The sequence below is a fragment of the Misgurnus anguillicaudatus genome, chromosome 7 (genome assembly GCF_027580225.2).
Source record: "Misgurnus anguillicaudatus chromosome 7, ASM2758022v2, whole genome shotgun sequence".
In the NCBI taxonomy this organism is placed as follows: Eukaryota; Metazoa; Chordata; class Actinopteri; order Cypriniformes; family Cobitidae; genus Misgurnus; species Misgurnus anguillicaudatus.
Window position 1 is genome coordinate 15,853,041 of NC_073343.2, and position 25,130 is coordinate 15,878,170.

Genomic DNA, 25,130 nt, shown 5'->3' on the forward strand with positions numbered 1-25,130 from the left:
GGTCAGCAGGGGGGCGAATCGTCACACCGTCTCACCGGGCCGAGCGCTGCCCTGTCCTCAATGCCCGTAGGCCGATTGAATACCAGACAGGGGCGCCCCTTTGTAGAGACCACGGGGCGGCGGAACTCCTTCGCCCTTCACTCTGCCACAGATGGAACACACAGGTAAAGTAGCAATATGCAGGCACGTGTTTGTACTCACACACACACCGCCAGCTTCCAGGTTTTCACCGCCGCACTCTGCAACTGTCAACACACCGACGGGGCAACTTCCACGGCCCACACCGTCACTGTTCACTTAAATCGCACACAGCATACAATAGTTAATGTGCACACAGCCGTCAGCCTCTCCGTCTCTTCCTCAGTGGAGGGGATGATGCGGGGTACGTCTGACAAGACACACAGCACTTGCACAGCAACCCACAGCAAATACACAGCACCACTTCAACGTGAAAAGGTTTTCAAAGGACATAGACTCACCCACCACTCTACAGGTGCACACACGCGACGCCCAGCGTCCTCCACTTCGCTAAGGGCAGATGGGGGCGATGACACTACGGCCGGAGCTTTTAGGTCTGCTGCTATGGCGATATAATCCACTTATTCCTGCGGCTCACCTACCACGCTCGATCGGGGGTAGGGCCGCTTTCCTCTTCCTAGAGCGTTCAACAATACACAAGTTGGTAGCTATGGTTTCAGATCAAATCCAGAGCCAATACTCACGGCGATCTCCTTGGTAAACAGTTTACAACCGGCTTCGTTTCCTTAATCCTTGGTTACTCCAAACGTGTCACATTTACCGTTGTTTTCTTCTACCCACAGGGTTTCTGCTTACGGTAACATCCGCTGAGAATCAAAAGCGTTCTCGTGGTGCAGTGCTCCTTTAACTCACAGCCCCGTCCTTTCCGCATTTCCTGGCTGCCGCACTCTTTCCTCTCGCTATAAGCGCTCTTGTGGATCAACGGCGCCCTCCGGCTCTTCCAAGGACGGGGCGTGTGGTTCAGTCTGCCCTGGGCAATACAAAGGAGCTCATGCCCGAAACAACTCTCTTTGTTTGTGCTTTCCTTGGGGCTTTTATGTGTCTCATCAACCCCCAGCCTCCAATCACAGTTTGCTTTCTTGATGATCCACACCTGTGGCTCGTAAAGCCCTGATAACGACGCCCTGGAAACCAGGAAGTAAACTGGTGCATAAAAAAAAAAGAGTCCGGGCGGAACCTCTCCTCTCCATTTTTGGTTCCGCCCGAAGTCACCCTGTGACACACATACTGTACCTCATATGGGTAATATGCTATTGCCCCAATAGTTAGCCTGTCTGGAACCGAGCTAACTTAAACCACTATGATGTATGACACTTGCATTACATGCGAATGGCCCCTACGCTAATAGAACTCTGTTTTTGTCTCCCTGTCTCGTCCTTGACCCCGAGGACAATGAGACAAACAAACCCAGTTCCTGTTGCTGTGAAGGTCATCGCACCACTGATCTACTTGCTGTCCTTCAACGTGATGACCAGCCGATGCCTGACCAACGACCACCGGCAAAACCAGTTTAATCCGCTTACCCGCCTCCTATCCCTACCGTATCTATATATATATAAATATATATTAATTCCTCCCAAGGGTTTTTGTCCTTCTAGGAGTTTTTCCCATTGGGTTTTCTCCTAGGGGTTTTTTTTCGTCCCAGGGAGAGTCAGCCATCTTTGGCTTAACATAGCACTTTACTGTATACGTTATATTATTAATATGCTCGCTTGTACGGTTTAACCTTAGCCACTATATCTACTTCTTATATTACCTATTGATTTTCTGTGTTCTCCTCTACATCTTCTCATGTAAAGCTGCTTTGCAACAATTAACACTTGTGAAAAGCGCTATATAAATAAATAAATAAATAAATAAATAAGTGTCTTCTAAAAATTGTCAGTAAGCCTGAGAGTTGTTTTTTATTTCCATTTTTAATCCAAAAAGGTCCAACTAGCTCATGTTTAATAATACCTGTCTGTGCCTGCCTGCCTGTAGTGTAGAAGACACTTTCTTCAAGCAGTGGCAGAGCCGGATTAACCCAAAGGCAAACTAGGCACGTGCCTAGGGCCCGATTGGTGGGATGGGGCCCAGACAGAGGGGGAATTTTTTTTTTACAAATGTCCCATCTACAATTTCGCCGCTGTCGGGCGGGATCCCCGTATCTCCAAAACCATTATTTTTCAGGAAATTAAAAAAAGCCGCATTTTTTAAGTTATTAAACATTATTTCAATTAAAGACGAGCTTTATGGCTCGGGAGCAGAGAGATACGAACTTATGCTCTCATTGATAAAATGGTACGGACACAGACGTCGCCGCTGCCAGCAGTGTTCAACAAATACTGCGGTCACATTGAGCCTTAAAGACGATGCTTCAATAGTTAACCAAAGCTGACTGTAGTATACATCTTACTAAACTCGATTTTAAAGGTTTACGATCTTTAAGTGACGCAATACAAAACACGATGAGCGGACTATGCTGTCTAATAAGTGGAAATGAATCTGCTCGCAAACTTACCTTCGTGGCTCACGGGCTTCCTTCTGCACAGAAGCATTACAGCTATCGAGTTTTAATAAATGTACTTAAACCTAACTATTTTCACTTGTTAGTGCCTAACAAACAGAAGTATTATATTAATTAAACAGCCATTTTATCTCCAATAAATAAAACATTTACTTGTGTTTAACATTCACAAAGTAATTTAATGGTGGTATGCAAAACATTCAATTTAATTCAAAATTGAATTCAATAAAAACATTGCTGCTTGTGTTTTACACGCACAAAATAATTTAATGGTGGTATCCAAAACATTCAATTTAATTACAGTATTATATTAGATACATTTTAAAACTTCAATGCATGTATGATAAGCCTAGTAATACGTAAATATTTAAAATACATCAATAACTGATATCATAGGTTAACACAGATAAAATCATAGTTAAGTCTTTCTTTATTAAGCGCATTACTGAGTGTATTTGTGTTTGTGAGTTTATGACTGTTGTTGTCTGAGGTGGTGACTCAGATGGGGACGCCAGTCATCAGAATGGTTGATTTTCAAGTTCATCGTTCTAATCTGTACCTGACAGAGTTCCTTTAAGGACACAGACATGGTTGCTGCAAAAAAATAAATAAATAAAGGACAAACGATCATTTCCCTACGTTATATAAGGCATGATTGCGTATAATAACGAGGCAAAAAAAAAACAGTTCCTTGCATAATAATTCATGACTGCAATGGCAGAACAGCGGGGTCAAGATTTTTTTTCTTTAAGCCCCACAAAAATCACGTTAGATACCAAACATGATAACAAAACCAATGGATAGTGGCTAACTAAGTCAAATGCAAGCAATATGTGCTTTAAATTCACTTCACAAACGTGAATAGCGTAAAGAAAAATTTAGCAGCCTCAGAAACGATACATTAGAGTTTAGCACTACCATTACTTCGAGATAAAACTGTTATACATAATATAAAAACTGTTATTATACAATTCATATAACTGAAACATAAATAACCAGTGTTTTGAGGACATTTACCTCAGTGGACGTGTTGCTCGACGAGGATTTCGTTGCGATTCTCAATCTTGAAGAGAAATATGCAGCGAAGCTCTCCCGCGGATTACTGACACCTATTGGTTATTTACTGGTACTACTGCCTTAACAATGACACTCCCAATGGATAAGGTGAGGTTAATTTAATAGCATTTAATAGAGCCGTGTAATGACGTATAAATAATACATTTAGCAAAAAATTGTCTGATAGACTGGTTAATATACAACACATGACTTAATTTGGTATACAAACAACCAATTTGTAAGCAAAGACTAGGCTATGTAAAATGTGAATTCACTTTTATTAGTAGGTAAGTTTCAGATTTAAATTCATAAATAACCTCAATGGGGGGCCCAAAAAATGCAGCCTGCCTAGTGTAGTCCATTTATTTAATCCGGCTCTGAGCAGTGGTACAGGAAAAAGTGTGCATCTTTCAAGAAGACTGATTATTTTGCAAGACAACGCTCCATCACATGCATCAAAGTACTCCACTGAGTGGCTGGCCAGTAAAGGCATTAAAGATGAAAAACGAATGACATGGCCCCCTTCTTCACCTGACTTTAACACTATTGAGAACTTTTTGATCCCTTCTTAAGCAGGACATTTACAGTGAAGGTAAACCATACACCTCTCTGAACAGTCTGGGAGGCTGTACTCTTAAACAAAGACAATTATAAGATCATCCGTTTGGATCCAGCAATAAAACCTACTTGAAATACTTGGTAAGAAAAACTAGTGCAGTATACATTGTATAAATTATAGTATCTTAGCACTTATCTTATTATTGCCACCTTAAAGCTCCACTGTGTACTTTTTTTAGTAAATTCTTAGCAAAAACCCATGTTTTCTTTCAAAAGTATGTGCTCATTCATGTGTAATTACTTCCACCCCACTAATCAAAGTATTCTCGTAAGTGTAGAATCTGCTATTTAAAATACATACCTTCGAATCGCTCTCTGGCTGAATCCATGTTGTGCCTCCATCTTTGAAATACATTCGCCGACGAGGGACATTCCTGAAATTCAAGCTCCGCCTTTCGCGCTTTCAGACTACACTCATGCTGGCCGCTAGCTGAAGCCTCCGGAGGTTGCATGTGTAGGCGGTATACGTCATCAAGACAGTCTTATTTCAGAATATTAACAATTATAAAGCTGACAATTATTCTTAGTTAATTGTAAATTGATGTAATATGCTTATGACTTGCAAATGCTCAGTTAATTTAAATAAACCAGGCTTGATGACGTATGCAGCCCGGATATGCGACCTGCGTAGACTGAATTCTTCAGATTTTACAACAGCCGCCGCACGCCGTGATAAACCTTTTAAACGACAACGCGACAGGAAAAACATCAAGACCAAAGTCAATATTGGAGTTAGTTTTCCAAGATGGGGCTCAATGGACACTGAAGTTGCTACTTTCTATCTTCACCACAGGTAATTTAGCATATTCGTTTACATCTATACAGTCTATGTTGTAAACTTGAAGTTTTATAGTTCCTTGGCTAACTATAGCATGGTTATGCAGTTAGTGTAAACACGCATGTGGTTTAATGTGTTCGAACAGCCACACGCCGTCTCTCCGCCCATTTATGTAATCTGAGGTACTGTGATAAATATTTTTCATCTTTTCTGACCTCTAGCACAAACACATGGTGACACGCTGATCTGCGCGTCTTTCGTTTCATTTTACAAGCGTGTGAAAGTTGTGCGATCTTATTTCACCAATATCAGAGAAAGCTCTTACATATACACGGACATGTAACGTTTACTTAAAACATAAGCATTGGACTGTCAGAATCCTGCCGGATCCTGTTGGTAATTAGATCTAGTTTAGCATGGCAGGGTTCTGACAGTACATATGTTCTATGTGGGAAATGTGTGGTTGTAGTATTGATTTATTCTGACCACGCATTTCCCGGGTCTCGTCACTTTTTCCCCGATCCCTTACTTGTGATTATTTCCAGGTGTCATTTACTTTCTCCCTATTTAAGAGTCCTTGTGTTTGTTGTCCAGTGCGGGTTCGTCTGTGTTATTCGGTTGGTCTAGTGTCTACAGTAAGTCTTGCAGTATATTTATCTTTTGTGCCAGTTCATGTTCAGTGTTTTGTTTAAGTAATAGTGTTCAGTGTAGTCTTGTTTGATTTGTGTTTGCCCTGTTCTGTTTGCCCCCTCGTGGGTTTTTGTTTTCCATTTTTTACCCTGTTTGTTTAATAAAGTCCTGTGTTTCATTACGTCCGCATTTGGGTTCTTCCTCATTTCAAATTCCTGACAGTACGAACCCGCCAACACTGAACCCAGCGGACTATGGCCGAGGATCCAATTTGGTGGAATGCCCTAACCGCTGAGTCACGGTCCGGTTTTGGGTTTTTTCCACCACAGAAAGGACTTGACCTGCGGAGCTATGCCCAGAAGGTCCTGAGCAGAAGGGCTTGCTTTTCAGACCGGATGGTTAATAGATACCTCCTGGCCGGTCTCGACAACCCTCCTCCTGTCTCGGAACGTGCGGGTCTCATTTCAATGCCGTTTTGGGAGATGGTGGACCGGCTCGACCGACAGCAACTGCCCCGGGATGAGGAGCTGACAGCCGGCCCGCAGCTATCGGCCCCTAGGGGTCTCATCACGGGGTCGATAAGGCTGGTGAGTTTGGTTCCCGCCTCCACGAACCCTGGGGCTTCTCTTACATCTGCCCCACCCACGCCTACTCCTGTTGTCCCCTCTGTACCTTCCGCACCCAGGAACAGGAGGAGGAGGAGGAAAGAAGTGGTGGCGTCTTCACCACATCCATCGTCCGTCCAGCCGCCAGCGCAGCCAGCGCAGCCACAGCCGCCAGCGCAGCCAGCGCAGCCACAGCCGCCAGCGCAGCCAGCGCAGCCAGCGCAGCCAGCGCAGCCACAGCCGCCAGCGCAGCCAGCGCAGCCACAGCCGCCAGCGCAGCCAGCGCAGCCACAGCCGCCAGCGCAGCCAGCGCAGCCACAGCCGCCAGCGCAGCCAGCGCAGCCACAGCCGCCAGCGCAGCCACAGCATTTACTCATTTACTTTCTCCCTATTTAAGAGTCCTTGTGTTTGTTGTCCAGTGCGGGTTCGTCTGTGTTATTCGGTTGGTCTAGTGTCTACAGTAAGTCTTGCAGTATATTTATCTTTTGTGCCAGTTCATGTTCAGTGTTTTGTTTAAGTAATAGTGTTCAGTGTAGTCTTGTTTGATTTGTGTTTGCCCTGTTCTGTTTGCCCCCTCGTGGGTTTTTGTTTTCCATTTTTTACCCTGTTTGTTTAATAAAGTCCTGTGTTTCATTACGTCCGCATTTGGGTTCTTCCTCATTTCAAATTCCTGACATGGACTCTGACATAATATTAGTTTCGCGTCCATTTAAACCTGTCACTACTCCCGCTCATAATTAAATGACAGGAAAGGGACTCGTCCACAGACCATCTCCTCATTAATCTGGAGAGAAGCGTTCGAAAATTGACAAAAAGAGACGAATTTAAACACCAAGTGTAAACGTAATGTGTCTCTCTCGTCCACTTGTGATCTGATCGACGAAAACACATCTAAATACCAAGTGTAACAGCCCCTGTGATATTTTTCCTCGCGTCGATGAAAAAGGAGTGTCTAAGCTACGTTTATGGTTGCTTTTTGTATGTGATTTTAAGCAGACATATCATGACAATCAGACTTTTTACATGTTTAACATACATCTGTGTGCTTTGATGGATCACAGGCAAAGGACATTGCAAATTGTTAATTTTTTTCATTGCTTTTGCTTTAGCTACTGGAAGCCATGTTAACCTTGGCATGACAGGGCCACCGTACGAGTTAAAACGCGTTCCGAATGGTGGGGGGCTAGAAAGTAATATTCAGTTGGTTGTCATATAGAATTTTACCGCTAGATGGGAGTAGATCCTACACAGTGGGGCTTTAAAGCTCACATAAAACACCACACACTGTTTCTGTTAATGTTAAAGGAGTAGTTCACTCAAAAATGGTCCCCATTGACTTGACCATAGTAATTTTTCCTACTATGAAAATTCAGTGGGCCCCATTTTAAGAATGGACTACTCCTGTAATCTTATATACCTATAGAGTAGTATTGCATCCTTCAAATATATAAAGACCTTTTAGTTTTATCAGACTTATAAAAGACAGATCAGCTGTACGGATTCTTTAAGCATAAATCAGGGCGGGAGCAAATGTAAGTCCCTTTGCTTACATTTACAAGTATACATTTACTTATATATGCTACACCAATGTTATCTTGCACTGAACGATTTCTTATATATATAGCTTAGACTTTAAGCACATAATAACTAGGTCTCAAATCAAGTATTTGAAGTATTTTAATAATTGGGGCTAAAACAATGTTTAAAGGTTCCGTTTCATCTGCGTTTTTAGAGCTTTGATTGTATTTATGGTAGTGCAATTTAACATATGGTAATGTTTCGCGTGTTAAAAACTGTGTATTTTTCACACAATTTACTTATCTGTATACCGCTGTTTTCACTGTCCTCAAAACGGGCTGATGGCTTCCTTGTTCTATGAAGTCCCGCCTTCAGAAATACGTAACGAGTTCTGATTGTGCCAGCGGTTTCTGTGTTTTGATTCGACAGCAGCTTAGCGCACGTTGCCCGGAAAGGTCACGCCTCTGACCATAACGCGGAGATCCATGCGCTGTGTTATTGTAAACATGTCTTTAATATTACCTTATCAATTTGAGCCGGAATCAGACCCGGAGAACATAGATGAAGTGGATCGATTAGAACCTGTTCAAGCACGACTTTTGCAGGATGTTTCACAATGGTAAGCTGTTTATTTAGTAGTTGTCATACTTTTACGTTTGGCTGTTACTTTGAATTGGTTAAATGCTAATCTTACAAATTGCTATAAAAGCTTGAGGCATATGGTTTTGTCCGTTAACGATGGTGTTGTAAAATTTTTCAAATAAGCCCATTGTTTATTCCTACCTTAGTTACACGTGAGCACGAGTTTTGATTAGTAATATGTGTTTTATAGGTGTACATGTGGTAACTGTGACAAAATGCCAATGGAGGTTGAAAACATCTGCTGCAAAGAAATACAAAAAGTACTGTAACACCTAATTCAATAATTTTTTGTTGTGTATAGTTCTTTTGAAATCCAAACAAATTTATATAACTACACTTTATTTTCACCATATTATTTTCACCATCATTAAAAACTGCCATGTTTTTTAAAAGAAATCGTTGCCATGCATTACAATAATTTATGTATTTAAATTTGAATGTTACGTGACTGCACATTAAATTATTACTGCCTCACATCAATGTATAGATTCAACGAAGAATGATGCAGATTGCAGACCCTCCTACATGTATGGTTCATCACCCGGGCTTTGAAGTAAACTGCTTAAACCCATATACCTTACAAAACATAAATAATATTTACAGAGCTGACTACGGACGAGTGAGGCGAAGAACTGAAGAAGAGTATGTTTTTATTAAATATAATAATATTAAACAATGTAAAATAACTTTAGTTATATAAGAAATAAAAAAAGAAAAATGTTTTAAACAATGTATTTTTATAAACATAATGCCATTGTATACACATGATTTTAATGAACCATTTGTTTTCTTTGTCTTTGATTCAATGGCATAGGCGTTTCCGTTACGTGGCATATCGCAGCTTTGTCAGCTGGTGCTGGGGCTACTTAGGACGACATATGAGGGTCGTCATCCCGTCTTGTGTTGTTCGCCGGATCCGCCAGCAGTTTCCTGATCCAACTGGACAGTACGTTGGGTTTCGGCCACCCCTCGACTAAACCGAGACACATGGCGGGCAATGACATCTTCCTTGGAGGGTTTTTCAAAATGTGATGATAGGGGAGGTGGAATGGTGATCTGATGTAGTTCTTCAACATATGGTGTTGGGTCCACAATGACTTTGTGTAGTAGAAGACTCATCAGGTCATCGACATAGTCTGAAAGACAAATGTAAAACATGTTTTTAGTCAGTACTTTTAAAAGCAATGTTGTGCATGTTACCTTAGTGTTGTTACAGTTTGCTAAAATCTGTTGTATTAAAGTAATAATTTTGTTGTGTTACATTTTATTAATAAAATTTTAGAACTAACTAAATGTTGGGTCTGTTTTAACAGGTTTGGCTGTGCATTCCCCTTGTTTTGACTTTGGAAAAGCGATTTTGAAAACAGCCTGTCCTTGTGTTGTTGTTGCCTGTGGACGGTTGGCATTCTCATTGTAGTACATGGCTGCGAGATACAACCTGCAATAATTGAAGAAAAAGTTAAATGTAATCATTAGTTGACCGTAATAAATAATATAATAAACTTCACGTTATTTTTGATGCCATAAACAATATTACCTGCACAACATTCCAATATAAAAGAAAACTACATTTTTGGGGGCAAAACGTATAACCACGCTGTGGAATGCCTCCAGTGTCAACGTCTGGAAGTGATGGCTGAGTTTCTCGAAGTCCTTGAGAACTCTCTTGTTGCACGTTATTTTCTCCACTTTGCCGAGTGTCACTGACCCTGTAAACAACACACACATCACACCTTCTTTTTTTGCATTTTAACAGTACAGAATTTACCCTCTATGTAGACATACCTTTTTCAAACCATTTTTTGTCATCCCTTGAAGTCTTTTCTTGGTGTTCACATTTAGGAAACAGGGGGTTGTCATGAACATGGATGTTCTGCATGTGATTAAGAAGTGATGTCCACTTTGCCACCTTTTCTGGTCCCGAAACAGATGTAGACGCACTCCAGTAGAGATGATTTCTGATGCTTTTCAACCATTTCTTCAGCACCTCACAGTCCTTACTTTGTGAAAGCTTCAGAAGTTTCTTAGACAAAGCTATGAAAAGTTAAACAGAAGTGAAATATTTATTGATGGATAGTAATAAAACTGTAAACACCAGTTAAGAAAAATAGATTTTTACCTTTCTCAAAGTGCCACACATCATAGTACTGAGTGATGTTGCGTTCCCTCAGGTACTTTTGTATCTGTGGATGGCGATCAGTGACTATGTAGTCAACCACCAAACCACAGGATTCCAGCTTATCCAGACATCGTTTTAAACCCTCCTTTTCCATGTGGTAACTACCACCTACCTCGTTGCTCTGTCAATAGGCACACAGAATGTGAATATGAATATATAAATGTTAGCATATTTAAAAAGTAACAAGTTTAAAACATTTTATTAATTTATTGACCTGAATTAGTTGAAGATCCACAATTGAGTTGGTTTCCATATCCATCAATGTGTAACTCCCAAATTTTGCAGAGTGCCCTATGTAAACAAAACAGTAATTATAGGCATAACATTGTTGAGAATTTCAGCACTATAAATATTATGTTAAACTATTAAATAAGCAGTATATATACACATTTCGTTCTCTACATCTACCTGGTGAGTCAGCACGCATATCTCCTGCTACTGCAAGTTTTCCCCTCTCTTTCAACTGCTGAACAACATGTTGCTGATCTCTGTTCCACTTGTGGATGATGGCAGGCTCTAAAAACTGTCTTGCGTGTCTCCGGAAGGTACCATATTGGACAGTTTGTAGCTGCATGGCCTTAAAAATCTATGAAAATAACATTGATAAAACATTTAGAAAACTTGCCTACTAACAGCATTAAATGTAGTATTAAATCAAGTACAATAAAAAATGGAATACCTTGAGTAGTTTTGAAAAGGACCCTCCCATAAAATATGTAGCAGCACACAATTGCAGGTTCCCCAATGGGGTACTCCCTACAATGGGCTGACTCTGCCACCGTCTGTAATGCTGACATTTTTCACAAAGCTGGGTGAATGCAACAAAAGTACCCATTTGTCTTTGTTGGACATCACATTTCGCCTTACAAACTGGACATGCCTCAAAAATCTCTCTAAGGCAGCTTTCAAAAACAATGTACTTCTTCTCACTGTAGTTGGACACAGGATCTATCCTAAAACAATAAAAAGGACATTTATATGAAAAATTATTTTTATGTCAAATATTATTATTAGGTAACAAAAATAATCATTAACTACTGTCAAAATTAATCAAATACTATTTACAACTTACGACAATTCTGATTCCTGAGTGAAAGACTCAGGATGAAAGGTTGAATCATGTGGCTCTACATGTATCTCAGATTCTGTTTCTTCCTCTTTATCTTCCTCCTCTAACTCCAGGCGAAGTCTCTTGCTTGGCCTGAAGATTGAGCCACGTACTGGTGTTGAAGACAGCTGGGTATCTGGCAACATGAGTATTGTTTCAGTGCCAACATCCTGACTGGAAACTGTTGCCTGAATGCCTACGAGGCAAAAAAAGTTTTAATAATTAAATTATGATTTAAATGTAATAATTATATGTTATTATTCAAAACAGTCTTTCATGCAATTACATACAATTTCTCTCTATTTAAACATAGTCCAAACAAATACCTTTGCTTCTTATGTGGACATCCCTCAGTGTACCAACAGAAAGTTGTGTGCCCACTGATCGCATCTTTGGTGATATCTGTATGGCCACTGTTTCTGTGTCTGCATAGTCTGTCTGACATCCAGCTTCATGAATTGAAGATGTTGTATGAAGCTCTTGGGAACTTGGTCCCTGCTGAGATGAACTCTGAAACAAATATGTCAAATGTGTATTTAATTATAAAGTAATACCAATGTATACATTTTCCATGTTCAACAGTCATGACATTCAATTTACATTTATCAGAATACAAAGGAAACAACGCAAAAGACACAAAATAAAGCATGCATTCTCTATAATTTAATTTACTAACATAGTCCTTGAATAAATTATTACATCAAACACTGTGGAAATACAGTGTTTGTTACTATTTATCACATTTGCGTATATATGAATACTGTAGCACAATAGCTTCGCAATTAGTAAACAAACATGGCTTTACTATTGTAAGTAACGTTACATATGTCACGACAGGGTTGGAGAGACAGGACGCAAACGCAGAGTTCGAACCAATAAATAACATTTAATAATAAAACTGGAAACAAAACACGAGGAGTAAAATAACAGGCATGTAAGTAACACAGGAACATCCAACGTGAACAGGAACAGACATGGAAGTAATGACAATGACAATCTACCGGCAACCGGTGTGACAGAAACAAGGCATATAAATACAAAGACAAATATAGCTGCAAGCAGCGATACGGGGCCAAGCAGCATCAGCGCAATGAGCACCAAAAGCACCGCAAGAAAGATACAACGTATCAATCAATCAGGGCGCATTGAGCACCCAAGGTGCATCAAGAACACAAGGCTCAGCAAAGCACCCAAAGCATAGCAATGACAGAGCAGAACCACCGCAGTGCAGAGCAGCAACAGAGAACATGGCAAAAATAGAACATATGTGAACTACAGACAGGTCGAGAAGAATAGGTGGGAAAGAACAAAACTTTAATAGAACAAATTAAAACCTGCCTCAGGCAGGATTCGAACCCATGAACTCAGGATCTCAATGCATACGACTTAACAGATGCGCCACTCAGTAGACACAGCTAGAGGATCAGCAGAAAAGAGCTTACATGCCATACAAAGAATTCAGAAGTTATAAGCAGTTCTATAAGAACTGTTATAGTTTATAACCCCTAGGTGGCGCTGTTCTCTGATTTCCTCAGGACGTCATGCCGAAGCTCCCTACCGATTTTTGCGCCGATATATCCGATACTTCAAAAGTTATAGCAATTTATCACAGATTTCAAAATGGCGGACAGGCGGTTCGGTCAATCCCGGCATAATACATATCGACAGATGCGGCATGAGCCAAGGAATCCGTAGACACCAAGATCATAATTTTCTGAAAAACGATTCAGAAGTAATGCACAAAAATAGCCTTTTTTCCTATCTAATGACCCATAGGTGGCGCTGTCACCAAATTTGGCATGGACCCCCATTTCATGGTCGACATGAAGCGTACCAAATTTAATTTCGATTGATCAAAGAATGACCCAGATACAGTTTCAGAACCAATTTTGCGTCAATCTCGTTTAGTTCACGCATTAATTACTTTTAAATAAAGAAAAATATCAAAATTCTGTTCAGTCATTTCTATGCGGCTCACTCCAAAGATCACATGTGCCAAATCTCATAAGAATTGAACCAAATTTGAAGGAGGAGTAGCGAAAAAACGAAATACTGTACATTTCAAAATGGCCGATACTGTAATGGGTGGAGTCTTACTGTAAGGTATTAAAAACAATAAGCATGAGGAGAGCAATCACGTGTACTAAGTAGAATTTTCATAGAGCAAATGGATCGCGAGTTATAACCATTTGAATATTGAATTTTTGAGATTATGGTGGCGCTATAGAGTTACAGCTAGAGACCCCATTTTTGGCCAAATGACTATTTATGACCACCACTACAACTGTGCCAAATTTCATCATTTTCCTATATACGGTTCATAGGGCTGCCATAGACTCCCATTGGGGAAGATTAAGAAGAAGAATAATAATAAATATAGCTGCAAGCAGCAATTGCGGGGTCAAGCACCTTCAGCGCAATGAGCACCCAAAGCACAGCAAAAACCACACGACGCAGCAAATGCGCAAAGCGCAGAAAGCGCGCAATACAGAGCCCGAACCCGAAGCAAAGCAAATGCAGAGCAGGACCACTGCAGTGCGAAGCAACAACAGAAAAGATGGCAAAAATATAACACGTGTGGAAAACCAGACAGGTCGAGAAGAACGTGTTAAAGGGAACACAAAAGGAAATCTCAATAAGTGAAAGTAAGAGCTGAGATTCGAACCCGTGACCTCATGTTCCCAAAGCACAGCCCTAACCGCATGCGCCACTGAGTAAACGATTAAACCACTGAGTTGGTGTGTCCAAGGTATAGAATAGAGATTTAGAGCTGTAAACATTGATACCCAGCAATTACCAAACGTGCAGAAATGACAACAGAGAGCACAAATAACTGAAATACAATGTATAGTATGAGAATCACAAAACAAAAACCACTGCACATGGGATTCGAACCCATGATCTCAGAATCTCATGGCATGTGATTAACCAGATGCGCAACTCAGTTAACACAGCTCAAGGGACAGCAAAAAACAGCTTAGGTGCTTCAAGGATTGACATGTGCCAATCAACACAGAGGCAAAACTGACAGTGCAGAGCAGAACTATCAGAAATACAATGTATATGAGAATCAAAAAGCTCAAATGAGATTGAAGACAAGAACATCATTCTGTATAGTAATGCTATACAATGTAATATACAGTCACATTAATTTACTATGACAAATAGACAACGTCACAGGCACGGTCAACTTTGGAGTGGTATTTCTAAGAAAGAGAACAGAATATCAAAAATCTGTTCGGTCATTTCTGTGCGGATAGCTCCAAACATTATACGAGCAGTACCTGGCATAAAATAAACAACATTTGTAAAAGGAGTAGCAAAAAAATCATCTACCATATGCTTTACAATAACACATGAACAGAATGTTGGAAAATGACAAACGAGGCATCGTTGCAATCGGCATAAACCAGTGAATACAATTTCACAAAGAAATTAATATCAGACAAAGTATTCAGAAGTTATAAGCAGTTCCATAAGAACTGTTATAGTTCATAACCCCTAGGTGGCACTGTACTCTGACTTCCCAGGTAACTTCAGGACATCATGTCGAAGCTACTTACTAATTTTTGTGCGGATATGTCCAATAGTTCAAAAAAATAACAAATTATGTGAAATTTCAAAATGGCGGACAGATGGTTCGGTCAAACCCGGCATAATACACATCGACAGATGCGGCATGAGATAAGCAATCCATAGACATCAAGATCATAATTTTCTGACAAACAGTTCAGAAGTTATGGGCAAAAATAGCCTATTTTCATATCTCATGACCCATAGGTGGCGCTGTCACCAGATTTGGCATGAACCCCAAGTTCATGGTCCACATGAAGTGTACCAAATTTCATTTCAATTGATCAAAGAATGACCGAGATACAGCTTCAGAACCATTTTTGCGTCAACCTCGTTAAGTTTGCGCATTTACTACTTTTGAACAAAGATAAATATCAAAATTCTGTTCGGTCATTTCTGTGCGGCTCACTCCAAAGATCATCTGTGCCAAAATTCATAACAATTGAACCAAATTTGAAGGAGGAGTAGCGAATAAACGGAATACTGTACATTTCAAAATGGCCGCTACTGTAATGGGTGGAGTTTTACTGTAAGGTATTAAAAACAATAAGCATGAGGAGAGCAATCACGTGTACTAAGTAGAATTTTCATAGATCAAGCGGATCAGCAGCTATAACCATTTGAACATTGAATTTTTGCACTGCTGGTGGCGCTATAAAGTTAGTGCTAGAGACCCCATTTTTGGTCACTTGACTTTTCAGGACCACCTCTACAACTGTGCCAAATTTCATCATTTTCCTATGTACGGTTCATAGGGCTGCCATAGACACCAATGGCTAAGAAGAGGAAGCAGAATAATAATAATAATAATACTAACAATTCCAATAGGTGTCACAGCACCTTCGGTGCTTGACCCCTAAATATAGCTGCGAGCAGCAATTGCGGGGTCAAGCACCTTCAGCGCAATGAGGACCCAAAGCACAGCAAAAACCACACGACGCAGCAAATGCGCAAAGCGCAGAAAGCACGCAATACAGAGCCCGAATCCGAAGCAAAGCAAATGCAGAGCAGAACCACTGCAGTGCGGAGCATCAACAGAAAAGATGGCAAAAATATAACACGTGTGGAAAACCAGACAGGTCGAGAAGAACGTGTTAAAGGGAACACAAAAGGAAATCTCAATAAGTGAAAGTAAGAGCTGGGATTCGTACCCATGACCTCATGTTCCCAAAGCACGGCACTAACCGCATGCACCACTGAGTAAACGATTAAACCACTGAGTTGGTGTGTCCAAGCTATAGAATACAGCTTTACAGCTATAAACATTGATATCCAGCAATTACCAAAAGTGTAGAAATGACAACAGAGAGCACAAATAACTGAAATGCAATGTATAGTATGAGAATCACAAAACAAAATATCACTGCACATGGGATTCGAACCCATGACCTTAGAATCTCATGGCATGTGAATAAACAGATGCGCAACTCAGTTAACACAGCTCAAGGGGCAGCAAAAAAACTGCTTAAGTGCTGCAAGGATTGAAATGTCCCAATCAACACAGATGCAGAACTGAGAGTGCAGAGCAGAACTAACAGAAATACAATGTATATGAGAATCAAAAAGCTTAAGTGGGATTGAAGACAAGAAGATCATTCTGTATAGTAATGCTATACAATGTAATATACAGTCACATTAATTTACTATGACAAATAGACAACGTCACAGGCACGGTCAACTTTGGAGTGGTATTTCTAAGAAAGAGAACAGAATATCAAAAATCTGTTCAGTCATTTCTGTGCGGATTGCTCCAAACATTATATGAGCAGTACCTGGCATAAAATAAAAAAAATTGTAAAAGGAGTAGCGAAAAAATCATCTACCATATGCTTTACAATAACACATGAACAGAATGTTGGAAAATGACAATCGAGGTATCGTTGCAATCGGCATAAACCAGTGAATACAATTTCACAAAAATATTAATATCAGACAAAGTATTCAGAAGTTATAAGCAGTTCCATAAGAACTGTTATAATTTATAACCCCTAGGTGGCGCTGTACTCTGACTTCCCAGGTACCTTCAGGACATCATGTCGAAGCTCCTTACAAATGTTTGCGCGGATATGTCCAATTGTTCAAAAAAAAATAACAAATTATGTGAAATTTCAAAATGGCGGACAGGCGGTTCGGTCAAACCCCGCATAATACACATCGACAGATGCGACATGAGGTAAGCAATCCATAGACATCAAGATCATAATTTTCTGACAAACAGTTCAGAAGTTATGGGCAAAAATAGCCTATTTTCATATCTCATGACCCATAGGTGGCGCTGTCACCAAATTTGGCATGAACCCCAAGTTCATGGTCCACATGAAGTGTACCAAATTTAATTTCAATTGATCAAAGAATGACCGAGCTACAGCTTCAGAACCATTTTTGCGTCAACCTCGTTAAGTTAGCGAATTTATTACTTTTGAACAAAGATAAATATCAAAATTCTGTTCGGTCATTTCTGTGCGGCCCACTCCAAAGTTCACCTGTGCCAAATTTCATAACAATTGAAGCAAATTTGAAGGAGGAGTAGCGAATAAACGGAATACTGTACATTTCAAAATGGCCGCTACTGTAATGGGTGGAGTTTTACTGTAAGGTATTAAAAACAACAAGCATGAGGAGAGCAATCACGTGTACTAAGTAGAATTTTCATAGATCAAGCGGATCAGCAGTTATAACCATTTGAACATTGAATTTTTGCACTGCTGGTGGCGCTATAGAGTTAGCACTAGAGACCCCATTTTTGGTCACATGACTTTTTAAGACCACCACTACAACTGTGCCAAATTTCATCATTTTCCTATGTACGGTTCATAGGGCTGCCATAGACTCCCATTGGGGAAGAAGATGAAGAATAATAATACTGACAGTTCCAATAGGTGCCTCAGCACCTTCGGTGCTTGGCCCCTAAAAATATAGCTGCAAGCAGCAACACGGGGTCAAGCACCTTCGGCGCAATGCACACAAAGCACAGCAAGCACACAAAGCACAGCAAGCTCACAATGCACAGCAAGCACACAAAGCACAGCAAGCACACAAAGACACAGCAGGCACACAAAGCACAGCAAGCTCACAAAGCACAGCAAGCTCACAAAGCACAACCAGCACACAAAGCAGTGCAAGCATACAAAACACAGCAAGCACACAAAGCACAGCAAGCACACAAAGCACAGCAAGAACACAAAGCCCAGCAATTACACAAATCACAGCAGGCACACAAAGCACTGCAAGCTCACAAAGCACAGCAAGCACACAAAGCACAGCAAGCACACAAAGCACAGCAAGCACACAAAGCACAGCAATTACACAAATCACAGCAGGCACACAAAGCACAGCAAGCTCACAAAGCACAGCAAGCATACAAAGCACAGCAAGCACACAAAGCATAGCAAGCTCACAAAGCACAGCAAGCACACAAAGCACAGCAAGCTCACAAAGCACAGCAAGCTCACAAAGCACAGCAAGAACCACCATAATGCAGAGCAACAACAGCAAACATGGAAAAATAGAACACATGTGAACTACAGACAGGTTGAGAAGAATTGATGAGGAAGAACAAAACGTCATGACTCAGGTGGGATTTGAACCCAGGAACTCAGAATCTCAATGCATATGACTAACTAGATGCGCCACTCAGTTGACACAGTTCATTGGGCAGCAGAAAAGAGATATCAGTATAATATCAAAAAGAATTGTTATAGTTTATAACCCATAGGTGGCGCTGTACTCTGACTTCCCAGGTAACTTCAGGACATCATGTCAAAGTTTCTTACCAATTTTTGCACGGATATCTCGAATAGTTCAAAAATATAACAATTTATGTGAAATTTCAAAATGGCGGACAGGCGGTTTGGTCAAACCCGGCATAATACATATCGACAGATGCGGCATGAGGTAAGCAATCCATAGACATCAAGATCATAATTTTCTGACAAACAGTTCAGAAGTTATGGGCAAAAATAGCCTATTTTCCTATCTCATTACCCATAGGTGGCGCTGTCACCAAATTTGGCATGGACCCCAAGTTCATGGTCCACATGAAGTGTACCAAATTTCATTTCAATTGATCAAAGAATGACCGAGCTACAGCTTCAGAACCATTTTTGCGTCAACCTTGTTAAGTTTGCGCATTTATTACTTTTGAACAAAGATAAATATCAAAATTCTGTTCAGTCATTTCTATGCGGCTCACTCCAAAGATCACCTGTGCCAAATCTCATAAGAATTGAACCACATTTGAAGGAGGAGTAGCGAAAAAACAAAATACTGTGCATTTCAAAATGGCCGTTACTGTAATGGGTGGAGTCTTACTGTAAAGTATCAAATTCAATAAGCGGGATAAGAGCAATCACGTGTACTAATTAGAATTTTCATAGATCTAATGGATCACCAGTTATAACAGTTTGAACATTGATTTTTTGCACTGCTGGTGGCGCTATAGAGTTATTGCTAGAGACCCCATTTTTGGCCAAATGACTATTTATGACCACCTCTACAACTGTGCCAAATTTCATCATTTTCCTATGTACGATTCATAGGGCTGCCATAGACTCCCATGGGACGATAATAATAATAAATATAGCTGCAAGCAGCGATTCGGGGCCAAGCACAATCAGCGCAATGAGCTGCCAAAGCACAGCAAGAAAGATACGACTTATCAATCACCCAGGGCGCATTGAGCACCCAAGGTGCATCAAGAACACAAGGCTCAGCAAAGAACCCAAAGCGTAGCAATGACAGAGCAGAACCACGGCAGTGCAGAGCAGCAACAGAAAACATGGCAAAAATAGAACATATGTGAACTACAGACAGGTCAAGAAGAATAGGTGGGAAAGAACAAAACTTTAAAATAGAAGAAATTAACACCTGGCTCAGGTTGGATTCGAACCCATGACCTCATGATCTCTTTGCATACGACTTAACAGATGCGCCACTCGGTAGACACAGCTCAAGGAGCAGCAGAAAAGAGCTTACATGCCATACAAAGAATTCAGAAGTTATAAGCAGTTCTATAAGAACTGTTATAGTTTATACCCCTAGGTGGCGCTGTTCTCTGATTTCCTCAGGACGTCATGCCGAAGCTCCCTACCGATTTTTGCGCCGATATATCCGATACTTCAAAAGTTATAGCAATTTATCACAGATTTCAAAATGGCGGACAGGCGGTTCGGTCAATCCCGGCATAATACACATCGGCAGATGCGGCATGAGCCAAGGAATCCGTAGACACCAAGATCATATTTTTCTGACAAACGATTCAGAAGTTATGCGCAAAAATAGCCTTTTTTCCTATCTCATGACCCATAGGTGGCGCTGTCACCAAATTTGGCATGGACCCCCATTTCATGGTCGACATGAAGCGTACCAAATTTCATCTCGATTGATCAAAGAATGACCGAGATACAGCCTCAGAACCAATTTTGCGTCAATCTCGTTAAGTTTGCGCATTAATTACTTTTGAATAAAGAAAAATATCAAAATTCTGTTCAGTCATTTCTATGCGGCTCACTCCAAAGATCACATGTGCCAAATCTCCTAAGAATTGAACCAAATTTGAAGGAGGAGTAGCGAAAAAACGAAATACTGTACATTTCAAAATGGCCGATACTGTAATGGGTGGAGTCTTACTGTAAGGTATTAAAAACAATAAGCATGAGGAGAGCAATCACGTGTACTAAGTAGAATTTTCATAGAGCAAATGGATCACGAGTTATAACCATTTGAACATTGAATTTTTGAGATGATGGTGGCGCTATAGAGTTACTGCTAGAGACCCCATTTTTGGCCAAATGACTATGTATGACCACCACTACAACTGTGCCAAATTTCATCATTTTCCTATATACGGTTCATAGGGCTGCCATAGACTCCCATTGGGGAAGATTAAGAAAAATAATAATAATAATAATAATACTAACAGAAACAATAGGTGCCACAGCACCATAGGTGCTTGGCCCCTAATAATAAATATAGCTGCAAGCAGCAATTGCGGGGTCAAGCACCTTCGGCGCAATGCACACACAGCACAGCAAGCACACAAAGCACAGCAAGCTCACAATGCACAGCAAGCACACAAAGCACAGCAATTACACAAATCACAGCAGGCACACAAAGCACAGCAAGCTCACAAAGCACAGCAAGCACACAAAGCACAGCAAGCACACAAAGCACAGCAAGCTCACAATGCACAGCAAGAACACAAAGCACAGCAATTACACAAATCACAGCAGGCACACAAAGCACAGCAAGCACAGCAATTACACAAATCACAGCAGGCACACAAAGCACAGCAAGCTCACAAAGCACACAAAGCACAGCAAGCACACAAAGCATAGCAAGCTCACAAAGCACAGCAAGCTCACAAAGCACAGCAAGAACCACCATAATGCAGAGCAACAACAGCAAACATGGAAAAATAGAACACATGTGAAGTACAGACAGGTTGAGAAGAATTGATGAGGAAGAACAAAAGGTCATGACTCAGGTGGGATTCGAACCCAGGAACTCAGAATCTCAATGCATGTGGTTTAACTAGATGCGCCACTCAGTTGACACAGTTCATGAGGCAGCAGACAAGAGATTAGAGAGCTGAAAGGATTAACATATGTCAATCACCAAAGATGCAGGAAAGACACAGCAGAAGCAGAAATAACAGAAATACAATGTACATGAGCTCAAGTGAGATTGAAGACAAGCAGATCATTCTGTATAGTGATGCTATACAATGTAATATACAGTCACATTAATTTATTACTATGACAAATAGACAACGTCACAGGCACGGTCAACTTTAGAGTGGTATTTCTAAGAAAGAGAACAGAATATCAAAAATCTGTTCGGTCACATCTGTGCGGATTGCTCCAAACATTATATGAGCAGAACCTGACATAAAATACACAAAATTTGTAAAATGAGTAGCGAAAAAATCATTTACCATATGCCTTACAATAACACATGAAGATAATGTTGGAAAATGACAAACGAGGTATTGTTGCGATCGGCATAAAACAGTGAATCCAATTTCACAAAGAAAATGTATATCAGACAAAGTATTCAGAAGTTATAAGCAGTTCAATAAGAACTGTTATAGTTTATAACCCCTAGGTGGCGCTGTACTCTGACTTCCCAGGTACCTTCAGGACATCATGTCGAAGCTCCTTACCATTTTTTGCGCGGATATGTCCAATAGTTCAAAAAATATAACAATTTATGTGAAATTTCAAAATGGGGGACAGGCGGTTTGGTCAAACCCGGCATAATTCACATCGACAGATGCGGCATGAGGTAAGCAATCCATAGACATCAAGATCATAATTTACTGACAAACAGTTCAGAAGTTATGGGCAATAATAGCCTATTTTTCTATCTCATGACCCATAGGTGGCGCTGTCACCAAATTTGGCATGGACCCCAAGTTCATGGTCCACATGAAGTCTACCAAATTTCATTTCAATTGATCAAAGAATGACTGAGCTACAGCTTCAGAACCATTTTTGCGTCAACCTCGTTAAGTTTGCGCATTTATTACTTTTGAACAAAGATCAATATCAAAATTCTGTTCAGTCATTTCTATGCGGCTCACTCCAAAGATCATCTGTGCCAAATCTCATAAGAATTGAACCGCATTTGAAGGAGGAGTAGCGAAAAAACGAAATACTGTACATTTCAAAATGGCCGCTACTGTAATGGGTGGAGTTTTACTGTAAAGTATCAAATTCAATAAGCACGATGAGAGCAATCACGTGTACTAAGTAGAATTTTCATAGATCAAATGGTTCACCAATTATAACAGTTTGAACATTGATTTTTTGGACTACTGGTGGCGCTATAGAGTTACTGCTAAAGACCCCATTTTTGGTCACATGACTATTTATGACGACCTCTACATCTGTGCCAAATTTCATCATTTTCCTATGTACGGTTCATAGGGCTGCCATAGACGCCTATGGCTAAGAAACGGCAGAATAATAATAATAATAAATATAGCTGCAAGCAGCAACACGGGGTCAAGCACCTTCAGCGCAATGAGCACCCAAAGCACAGCAAAAACCACACGACGCAGCAAATGCGCAAAGCGCAGAAAGCGCGCAATACAGAGCCCGAACCCGAAGCAAAGCAAATGCAGAGCAGAACCACTGCAGTGCGGAGCAACAATAAAAAAGATGGCAAAAATATAACACGTGTGGAAAACCAGACAGGTCGAGAAGAACGTGTTAAAGGGAACACAAAAGGAAATCTCAATAAGTGAAAGTAAGAGCTGGGATTCGAACCCATAACCTCATGTTCCCAAAGCACGGCACTAACCGCATGTGCCACTGAGTAAACAATTAAACCACTGAGTTTGTGTGTCCAAGCTATAGAATACAGCTTTACAGCTATAAACATTGATATCCAGCAATTACCAAAAGTGTAGAAATGACAACAGAGAGCACAAATAACTGAAATACAATGTATAGTATGAGAATCACAAACCAAATATCACTGCACATGGGATTCGAACCCATGACCTCAGAATCTCATGGCATGTGGTTAACCAGATGCGCAACTCAGTTAACACAGCTCAAAGGGCAGCAAAAAAACACCTTAGGTGCTGCAAGGATTGACATATGCCAATCAACACAGATGCAGAACTGACAGTGCAGAGCAGAACTAACAGAAATACAATGTATATGAGAATCAAAAAGCTCAAGTGAGATTGAAGACAAGAAGATCATTCTGTATAGTAATGCTATACAATGTAATATACAGTCACATTAATTTACTATGACAAATAGACAACGTCACAGGCACGGTCAACTTTGGAGTGGTATTTCTAAGAAAGAGAACAGAATATCAAAGATCTGTTCAGTCACGTCTGTGCGGATTGCTCCAAACATTATACGAGCAGAGCCTGGCATAAAATAAACAAAATTTGTAAAAGGAGTAGCGAAAAAATCATTTACCATATGCCTTACAATAACACATGAACAGAATGATGGAAAATGACAAACAAGATATCGTTGCAATCGGCATAAACCAGTGAATACAATTTCACAAAGAAATTCATATCAGACAAAGTATTCAGAAGTTATAAGCAGTTCCATGAGAACTGTTATAGTTTATAACCCCTAGGTTGCGCTGTACTCGGACTTCCCAGGTACCTTCAGGACATCATGTCGAAGCTCCTTACTAATTTTTGCGCGGATATGTCCAACTGTTCAAAAAATATAACAAATTATGTGAAATTTCAAAATGGCGGACAGGCGGTTCGGTCAAACCCGGCATAATGCACATCGACAGATGCGGCATGAGGTAAGCAATCCATAGACATCAAGATCATAATTTTCTGACAAACAGTTCAGACGTTATGGGCAAAAATAGCCTATTTTCATATCTCGAGACCCATAGGTGGCGCTGTCACCAAATTTGGCATGGACCCCAAGTTCATGGTCCACATAAAGTGTACCAAATTTCATTTCAATTGATCAAAGAATGACCGAGCTACAGCTTCAGAACCATTTTTGCGTCAACCTCGTTAAGTTTGCGCATTTATTACTTTTGAACAAAGATAAATATCAAAATTCTGTTCGGTCATTCCTGTGCGGCTCACTCCAAAGTTCAACTGTGCCAAATTTCATAACAATTGAACCAAATTTGAAGGAGGAGTAGCGAATAAACGGAATACTGTACATTTCAAAATGGCCACTACTGTAATGGGTGGAGTTTTACTGTAAGGTATTAAAAACAACAAGCATGAGGAGAGCAATCACGTGTACTAAGTAGAATTTTCATAGATCAAGCGGATCAGCAGTTATAACCATTTGAACATTGAATTTTTGCACTGCTGGTGGCGCTATAGAGTTAGTACTAGAGACCCCATTTTTGGTCACATGACTTTT

General features: G+C 40.4%; 1 protein-coding gene and 1 long non-coding RNA gene across 3 annotated transcripts; one reads left to right on the forward strand and one right to left on the reverse strand.

The window, feature by feature from the left end:
- The first annotated feature begins 7,045 nt into the window (after nt 1-7,045).
- Nucleotides 7,046-9,372, forward strand: LOC141365179 (uncharacterized). Of its 2 annotated transcripts, XR_012370357.1 has the most exons (4): nt 7,046-8,369; nt 8,583-8,652; nt 8,880-9,034; nt 9,207-9,372. It is a non-coding gene; the product is annotated as an uncharacterized lncRNA (long non-coding RNA). The 2 variants fall into 2 exon arrangements; XR_012370356.1 differs by having other exon boundaries at nt 7,046-8,652.
- Nucleotides 9,166-12,719, reverse strand: LOC129437257 (uncharacterized). Its single transcript, XM_073869147.1, has 10 exons — nt 12,006-12,719; nt 11,644-11,875; nt 11,251-11,524; nt 10,980-11,157; nt 10,786-10,862; nt 10,512-10,692; nt 10,178-10,426; nt 9,930-10,101; nt 9,682-9,830; nt 9,166-9,528 (listed from the first exon to the last, which is right to left on the reverse strand). Exons 1-10 carry the CDS (start codon nt 12,067-12,069, stop codon nt 9,281-9,283), a joined length of 1,824 nt encoding a protein of 607 aa, XP_073725248.1. The 5' UTR covers nt 12,070-12,719; the 3' UTR covers nt 9,166-9,280.
- Nucleotides 12,720-25,130: the final 12,411 nt, after the last annotated feature.